The 10,000-nt window shown below is 34.2% G+C and overlaps 1 protein-coding gene across 16 annotated transcripts in view; it reads right to left on the bottom strand.

The window, feature by feature from the left end:
- The window catches only part of phldb1b (pleckstrin homology-like domain, family B, member 1b), a 96,708-nt gene that overhangs the window by 64,053 nt on the left and 22,655 nt on the right, over positions 1–10,000 (bottom strand). For 15 of the 16 annotated variants that reach the window (XM_048159697.1, XM_048159700.1, XM_048159695.1 and 12 more), the window contains exons 3-4: positions 9,317–9,440; positions 5,687–5,857 (exon numbers count right to left, since the gene is read on the bottom strand). In XM_048159697.1, the coding sequence (XP_048015654.1) occupies positions 5,687–5,857; positions 9,317–9,440 (295 nt within the window). Of the gene's footprint in view, positions 1–4,739; positions 5,617–5,686; positions 5,858–9,316; positions 9,441–10,000 lie in introns of those variants that run through there. The other variant, XM_048159707.1, reaches the window with a different exon arrangement.

Here is a 10,000-nt window from a genome sequence, read left to right as displayed (position 1 = left end):
GGAAATAACAGCAAGAAAAGCTTTGTGGATTGGTCACATAGCAATATCCAGGGAATCTTTTGTTCAGTTTGGTTACTTTGAATCAGCACTTCTTCTTTTTTTTTTATTCCCCTTCATTATATAGTTGCAGCTTATATATACATGTATATATTTTTGTTTTGTGCATTTGCGTGATGCCAAAGATTAACTGATCAATTAAGTACATTTGAATCTGTAAAACTTCACAAAGAAGTCTAATTGAACACTTTTGCGAATCATGAATGTTCAGAAATGGTAATGGACGTTTCGTTTCTGACACAAGCTGTAAGCGGTAGACCAATCACAACAGACTGGGCTGTCTGACCAATCAGAGCAGAGCAGGCTCTTGGAAAGGAGGGGTTTAGTGAGACTGAATCCTTTATTAAACCATTTCTTACACTCTGAGAAAAAAGATAACGTGCAATGTATTTTATGTGAAAATTAAAATGTTTTTTGACACATTTAAACTTAGGAGACCTCCATAATAAAATTAGGAACCTTTAAAATAGCATAATAGGGCATTTATAAAAATTACTTAACTTTTAAAGAGGCACAGACCTAAAAAATGTAAGGAATTATGAACTGACAAGACATATATTTACTTAATGTTCCTTTATCATGGTGAATATTCTCTTTCAACACCACTATACATTTGCTGCCACTTTGGAGTAACATAAAAATATTGCACAAAAAGTATAAAGCATACCGATGACTCATTTTCTAATTTCTGTTGAAATAAGACACATTTTCCAAAATGGTGTAGCCTGCTTTGATGAGCAAAACCACTAAATAACCTCTCCTTGTAACAGATGACATCCCCAGCAAAGCATGACTAAGAGCCATTTTGTAATCAAATTCATGAGGCCATTTGCAAGAAGACAGGCCTCACGGGCGAATGACAAAGAGTGGGGAGAGGTGCTTGAATCTGGAAAGCACAGCAGGAAAGTGGCTGTTCCCCATGCACAGCCCGTCTCCCTGACATTAATCAGAGAGATTGATTCCCCACCGTTCCTCTATACAACATGCATAACTGCACTCTGAGATGCCAAACTCATTAAAGAAAGTGCATGTGTAACCATGCCAAAATCACCTGACAAGTAATAAATGAATGGCATAGCAGTGAAGGTTATTTTTTTTAATAAAGATTATTTGTATTATTTGTTTATTTCTTATATTTTTATTTTAGTTAAAATACTTAATTTTTAGTGCTGTCAAACGATTAATCATGATTAATCGCATCCAAAATGAAAGCTTGTGTTTGCATAACATGTGTGTACTGTGTATATTTTTTATGTATAAATACACACACATGCATGTATATATTTAACAAAAATATATGATATAAAATCTTTATATATATATATATATATATATATATATATATATATATATATATATATATATATATATATATATATAGGAAATATATACATGTATGTGTGTGCAATAAATCACACACATATATTATGTAAACAAACTTTTATTTTGGATGCAATTAATCACGATTAATCATTTTACTGCACTATTAATTATATATTTAAATAATAAATAATATATCATTTACATTTATTTTCATTTATAGCTATATATAATATAATTAAGTTATATTTTTGTTATTAAAAATTGTATAATTTAAATATAAATAAATGATATATAATATTTAATTCATCTATCATTTTTCAATGTATTTTTCCCCCCCCAATATTTTCAATAATGTATGTATAATGTATTTAAATACATTACATATAAAATAAATTGGTGGGGTGTGTATGTGTATATATATATATATATATATATATATATATATATATATATATATATATATATATATATATATATTCATATATATATTCATAATTAATTTACAATATAATATTTTTATATGACATAATATTAGAATTATTCATAATTATATATTTAATTAATTAAGTTATTGCTATCATATAATTTTATATAAATAAATTATATAAAATAAATTATATATTTTGATGTATTTTTTCATGCTTATATCTGGGGTCTCTGAAGGACTGTAATTTAGTTTATAATCAGTTCTCATAAATTTAGGAAAGTTTATGAAGTGTCAGTCTTTATCTTTAATGCTAAGTGTGAGCTAGAAAGACCCCCAGGGTCTCTCAAGACATACAGAAAGAAGAGAGTTGATGAAATGTACCAACTTTCTAAAATAAGTTTTAAAGTGCCTTATCTCTTCATTTTCTAACACATGAAAGCAATACAAAAACAGATGACCTTACTGTAGCACAAACCCAGTGGTGCATCACAGATATAGTGGGAAGAGATCAAATTTCTTTTAAAAGAAACACCAGTGACTCAGAGATACAGCAAAATCTGAGCAGCAAGATCTTCACTTTGACTTGTTATTTCACAGTGGTGAAAAGGGCTGCATATAAAGTTTGGTTTTTTAAAGAAATATTCACTCCAGTTGTCATCCAAATGAATGACAGAGTAGTACAGATCTGCCTCATGTACTTTCAGTAAAAATAAGACTGCTGGATCTATGTCAAACCCATTGCATAAATCATTGCATTATTGTTTAGATCTCAATAAAGCTGGCAGGACAGTATGGTGAGTCACGGATCCCAAACCGTTCCAACTGAAAACACAGGCATGTGAACAGGAGACAGAAGACGTCAAGACAGAGATGCCAAAAAGAACGCTCAACGGTTGCCATGGTTTTAAGTTTTACTGCGCCTGAAAAGGTCAAAAACTAAAACTAACCAGTATTTCATTCTAACCTTTACCCAATTCCACACATACCAGAAATCATATGGCTCACTGCCATATGTGATGCAGCTTATGTGTGCCAAAGATGAAGATAAATAAGATACATCTCAATGATCACAACACCAAAGTGTTTAATCTCATGTGAAGGCTGTGAAAATGCATTGTAATGAATCATTCTGTGTGCAAAATGTGGATGACACACAAAAGACATGGAGCAACCTCTTAGATGGAGGCCATTTCTTGAGCAGATGGTTTAACATTTAGTTCAGATGTGACACAACACAAACTGTGGAGGTTACGTATGAACATGGTGACGACAGAGTACTTAAAGCAGAATAATAAGGGAAAATCGCCTTATCTTTCTGTCAACTGTTCCAGCAGGGTTGCCAGTATACGTTCAGGACAAATAAAAGCATGTGTGAATAGTCAGACTGAGCAAACAGTGTGTGGAGAATGAGGAAGGGCTGCATAGAAACAGGATTAGCAGCACTCTTGGGTCACATTGACCAGGAATAGATGTGTAACACTATACACACACTCATGCCTCTGCCAACATGGAAGAGAAAACCTCTCTGCAAGATTTGGACCGGCTTAATGTGGGTTGTATACACATATTATGATAATATTATATTTATGTTCATGTATTTATAGTTATTTTATTACTATATTCATGCAGTTTAAAAAATGCTGGGTTAAAAACAACCCAAGTCGGGTTGAAAATGGACAAACCCAGTGATTGGGTTGCTTTAACCCAATGGTTGTATTAAATGTTTGCTCAAAGTGCTGAGCAGATTTATTTAATATTGTTTAAAAATTACTACATAGCTGGCTTAAAATGAACCCAAAATAGGTTGGAAATTAAAAATCAGACACACAAGAGGAAACAATAATAATCAAAAGGTGAACATTTATTAATAAGCAATTGAATAAATGTTTATTGTTTAATTATTCATTAAACGTATTAAGAAATATTAATAAATATTAATTTCTAAAATATTTTGGGTATATTTTAAGCAAGTAATACAGTCATTTTTTAAAACAGCCCATTCGCTGGGTTAAAACAGCCCAATCGCTGGCTTAAAACAGCCCATTCGCTGGGTTAAAACAGCCCATTCGCTGGGTTAAAACTCCCCAATCGCTGGCTTAATAAATATTAATTTCCAAAATATTTTGGGTTTATTTTAAGCAAGCAATACAGTCATTTTTTAAAACAGCCCATTCGCTGGGTTAAAAAAGCCCAATCGCTGGGTTAAAACAGCCCATTCGCTGGGTTAAAACAGCCCATTCACTGGGTTAAAACAGCCCAATCGCTGGGTTAAAACAGCCCAATCGCTGGGTTAAAACAGCCCATTCGCTGGGTTAAAACAGCCCATTCGCTGGGTTAAATCAGCCCAGTCGCTGGGTTAAAACAGCCCATTCGCTGGGTTAAAACAGCCCATTCACTGGGTTAAAACAGCCCAATCGCTGGGTTAAAACAGCCCAGTCGCTGGGTTAAAACAGCCCAATGGTTTTTTTTTAATTTTTTTAAAGAAGTCTCTTATGCTCACCAAGACTGCATGGATTTGATCAAAAAGCAGTCATATTGTGAAATATTATTAAAATTGTTCTATTTTCAAATATTTTAAAATGTAATTTATTCCTGTGATGCAAAATTTTCAACATAATCCATTTTGTCAGGATTCTTTGGTAAAATGAAAGTATAAAAGAACAGTATTTTAAAATGGAAATCTTTTGTAAAACTATAAATGTCTTTACTGCCACTTTTGATCAATTTAATGCTTCCTTGCTGAATAAAAGTATTAATTTCTTTCAAAGAAAAACATTTGTTAATACACCAATATAATGCAATACTACATTGCAAAGGCAACATACCTAATAGAGACCTTATATCTGAGATTTGTCTTCAGCAATGTTGCTTTTAAATTCCTATTTGAAATATTCACTACTCAAACCAATTTATTAGGTCTTCGTACACTTACTTTTAAATCCAAATGGTCAACTTCCCGTCTCATCTGTAGGTAACATCCTATCTGTCCCTTTAAATGGGAAAGCACATGGCTTTACACTACAGCCGTAGCATGCAGAGACTGACTTGCTTTGTCGCGGTAAATCCTTTGTTCATGAAGTATTCATCAATTATTCCCCATGCTGTATCAGATGTCTTTATCGTTAACCTGAAACAGTGCAAATAGCTGTCCAGTGTACGCAGTCGTACTGAGAAAGCTTCCTCTATAAACCATATATCTCCAGTCACGGAAATATAATCCTGTCCACCGAATGGCAACCCAGTGGTGCTGTACTGTATCCAAACACTTCTGAAGTCTCTGAACCCCTGCAAGCTCTCACACTGATGGGTGGTAAAGTTGAACAGCTGTCTCAGTCACTGGTGTAACTAATTTCCCTCTCAGATAAGGGATGGGAAGGAGGAGGTGTAATTGCTCACCCCTGAGTCAAAGCCTCCAATCTCTGCATGTCAGGGGGGCAAGAGGGGGTTTCTGTTTCAGTTACTGCATTTAACATACTTTCCACAGGTTCCTGATCTTTTATGACTTCACACATAGAAGATAATAAAAACATAGCCTGAGATGAGACTTTTATTATGATCATTAAACTAAATATTTCAGAGCAAACGTATTGAACAATAGTGAAACACTAGAAGCTCGCACAATGAAGATAACCCCAAACACACCCCTCCCCCCAACCTGTTTAGTCAAATTGTTCCCTCAGACAAAAGACTCAGAGGAGGAGCATACTTTCTTTCGGTTTGGGTGCATTGATTCCCTTTCATAGAAATGGCAATGAGATTTTACACTTCAGAATCATGCTTGAATTTTGGTGTGGCTGATGCTTATCATGTAGGATTGACTGCAATTTGATTTGAATGAAGACCTGAAGGAGTGAACTATTGTAAATGAACAAAAGCTACCTTGAGACAGGCGCACAGGTTTGGTGACCGGTAGTCCGTCCATGCTACACTGGTTTCCACAGGGGTGCAGTGTGATGACTCCAGCCCTGTTCTCGATAAAGCAATGCTGAGCTGCGATCCCTGGGCCCTGGATGTTGATGTCCATGGCTCCATGACCCAGAGTGGTCTTCCCTAAAACAAACAACCCCCACAGGATGTTGATTTCAAAGATTATTTGCACTCAGACAACATGTACTAGCGAAAAGTTCGGGTTGAAAGTACTACTCAGGTGAAGTTTGGAAAGCAGTCAATGAAAACCCAGGCACTTTTATGTATATTTTACTTTTATGCACACTAATGTTCAAAAAGTTTGTGATCTGCAAGATTTTTCAGTGTTTTTTTTTAAGATGTCTCTTGCTCACTATTAAGGCTGCATTTATTTGGTCAAATTTACAGTAATGTTGTGAATTACTTTTTCTTGCATTTTAATAATTTATTTCTGTGATGCAAAGCTGAATTTTCAGCATCATTACTCCAGCCTTCAGTGTCACATGATCCTTCAGATATCATTCTAATATGCTGATCTGCTGCTCAAGAAACATTTATTATTATTTTGTGGATTCTTTGATGAATAAAAAGTTCCAAAGTACAGCATTTATTTGAAATAGAAATCTTTTGTAACATGTCTTCACTGTCACTTTTGATCAACTTAATGTACTTTGCTGAATAAAAGCATTATAATTAAAAAAAAAAAAGAAAAAAAAAGAAAAAGTTACTGACCCTTTTGAATGGTGCCATTTATTGTTTTACACTTATTCCAGCATCAGATGTTCAATGAAAATGCACCACAAAAATATATATTGTTTTTAATGTAATAATAATCTAACAAAATTAACTAAAATAATCATAAAGCATTGCATGCAATATATTTTGTGTCAAAATTATGTATATACATTTTTTAACAGACTATGGCAACTTGTCTATTCAGCGTTGGTTAAAGTTACTTTTAAAAGTAATGCATTACAGTATTGCATTACTCCATAAAAAAGTAACAAATTGCGTTTCTTTTTATGTAAAGTAATGCGTTATTTTACTTTTGCATTACTTTTACTCACCTGGGCTGGGCTTTCTTGTTTGTTTTTTAATAACAACAAAAAAGTTCTATTTTTGGCAAATGTTAAAGGTGCCCTAGAATCACAAATTGAATTTACCTCGGCATAGTTGAATAACAAGAGTTCAGTACATGGAAAAGACATATGTTGAGTTTCAAACTCCATTGCTTCCTCCTTCTTATATAAATCTCATTTGTTTAAAAGACCTCCGGAAAACAGGCGAATCTCAACATAACACTGGCCGTTACGTAACAGTCGGGATCATTAATATTTATGACCCCAATATTTGCATATGCCACATGCATGTTCAAGGCATTAGACAAGGGCAGCCAGTATTAACGTCTGGATCTGTGCACAGCAGAATCAGACTAGGTAAGCAAGCAAGAACATAGTGAAAAAAGGCAGATGGAGCAATAATAACTGACATGATCCATGATAACATGATATTTTTAGTGATATTTGTAAATTGTCTTTCTAAATGTTTTGTTAACATGTTGCTAATGTACTGTTAAATGTGGTTAAAGTTACCATAGTTTATTACTGTATTCGCAGAGACAAGAGCCGTCACTATTTTCATTTTTAAACATGTGCAGTCTGTATAATTCATAAACACAACTTCATTCTTTATAAATCTCTCCAACAGTGTGTAATATTAGCTTTAGCCACAGAGCATATAGCCTCAAACTCATTCAGAATCAAATGTAAACATCCAAATAAATACTATACTCACAGGAATCGATGCATGCATGCAGCATGAATGACGAACATCTTGTAAAGATCCATTTGAGGGTTATATTAGCTGTGTGAACTTTGTTTATGCACTGTATAACTGCACTTATAGTCGAGAGCTCGGGAGGGCAGGGAGCGAGAGATTTAAAGGGGCCGCGCAGCCTGAATCGGTGCATAGTTAATGATGCCCCAAAATAGGCAGATAAAAAAAATTGTTTTTGGAGATGAAACTTCACAGACACATTCAGAGGACACCTTATATTACTTATATTACATCTTTTGAAAAGACGTTCTACGGCACCTTTAAGGCCCCTTTACACCAAAAGTGAAATGAATAATCTTCAGGCTGATCACAAATATGATCACAAATATGCAAAATGTTTTTCTAAAGTCATTTTTGCTTACTAGTATGGTTGAACTGGATCATTGAAGGTCAGCAGCAAAGACAGTGATTAATAAAGTGAGATTAAATACATGAAGTATATTTGTTTAATTTATTATATTTAATTATTGCAGGTTTGTGCAATATTCTGAGATTGCATTTCACTTTTTTCACTCATTTTGCTGAAAACTGAATCTGTTTTTGTGCAAGTGAGATGAGTAAATGCTCACATTTAGTCTAGAACTACAATAACTGTCATGTTTACGCACTTACTTTCGATTTCTCTCAACCCGGGGACAGGAGAGGTGTCAGTCCATACATGGGAAAACAAAGTAACTTGCGTTACTTAAAAAGTAACTCAGATATTTTGTTGTAAATTTAAAAGTAATGCGTTACTTTACTAGTTACTTGAAAAAAGTAATCTGATTACATAACTCAAGTTACTTGTAATATGTTACCCCCAACATTGTCTATTACAACCATTGTAAATGTCTATTAATGTCAAGTTTTTTTTTTTAATTAAAAACTTACATTTTAATTTAGCATATTAAGTTACAAGACATATGTGAATTATATACAAAATTAAAATAAATGTTTACACTGTTGGACGTTGTAAATTCAATAAACTAGTAAGAGTGTGAATAGTGTTTTAAGAGACAGGACTAAAATGAAAATAGTTAAAGAAACGCCTATAAATAACAGTTACATCAGTATGTGTCATTTATCATCTTCCAGCAGAGTGTGATGCCTATAATGTTAAATCACTGATGTTGGCCTGCTCTTTGTCAGCGAGAAGAACCAGATTCCTAAACCCGCTTCCCATCTGCCCCCGTCCACCCTCATCTGTTATCAGGCATAAGATGAAAGCCTGTGACCTGAGAGGACCTCAGAGTCACACAAGCTGTATCAGTTTATAATACTAATACAGTGCACAGCGACCAATACAAATTAAATAAGCATTCAAAACCTCTTGTCCTGTGCCCTTTTCAAAGCCTTCATGTTAACTCCATGTGTCTCTGAGGAATTCAGGCAGATGGACACTGATAAAGGAGACACTGGTATGAATGGCTTGTCAGCATCAGAGAAAGTAAGTAGGTGGAGATGATGGTGGGAGGTTAGAGAAGGAGGGGGTTTGTCTAATTAAGAGAGGGTTTTTTTAAAGACCCCATGCTGCTTAAGGCTCCGGGTTGGGTTATTAGCTCTTCAATCACAACATGAAGGGGATTTGACCATCTGTGTATATTGGTATCATACTAAAGGTTTGTGTTTCCTTCCACACAATTGCATTATTGGATCATATTGAGAACTTTCCATTTGAATCTTGGAGAACATTTTGAAAAAGTCAGTCCACTGAAGTATCTTACATTATGATAACATAATAATATCATTAATATAAATTAATACATAATTATATAATAATAACCTTACCTTCAGGCAGGGGTAAGAGGGTGATGGCTGTACTGAGACGGCCACTTCCTAGACTGACCAAATGGGGGCGCTCCGCTTGGACCTTCAGTGCTTTCCCAGTCTCGATCAAATCCAGTGGAGTGCTCTAAAAAAGCATTGTAAAGTAAAAATGTCATCGTTTTCTCATCCTCATTTCTCATTCTCATCCTCAATAACTTTCTTCCAGAGTATATGTACTCCATTTGATGAAGAACACCTTATTTTTAATGTATGCGGGTGCGTCCATTTTGTAACTTGAAGGCCTCCGTTGTCATCTGTTTCCTGTTATTTTAGCTGTACAAAAACATTCCGTTAGGCTGCTTGATATTGCAAACTGGTATTTGTTATCATATTATTTTAAGTTATTATCATAATCATAAATAAACACACTGGTTTAGCGTCTAATGCACTTTGTTATTCTTCTAATAATTTACCTATAGTTATTTACCAAATGAACCAGAAGTCTCACACATTCACAGATAATATAGCTTACTTCCGCATTGCAAAATAAAGTGGATAGTATGAATAACTGTAGCTTTAATGTAATCTGGACATACTGCTATAGCATCCTTATTGGCAAGTGACCAATGGCATTTGAGTCGCTTTCTCACCATGATCTTATGGGACTGTAAAATGTCCATCAGATGCGCACTTTTGAATCTCACT

This window comes from Megalobrama amblycephala, linkage group LG16, assembly GCF_018812025.1.
Source record: "Megalobrama amblycephala isolate DHTTF-2021 linkage group LG16, ASM1881202v1, whole genome shotgun sequence".
Lineage (NCBI taxonomy): Eukaryota > Metazoa > Chordata > Actinopteri > Cypriniformes > Xenocyprididae > Megalobrama > Megalobrama amblycephala.
This window is presented reverse-complemented; position numbering and strand designations above follow the sequence as displayed.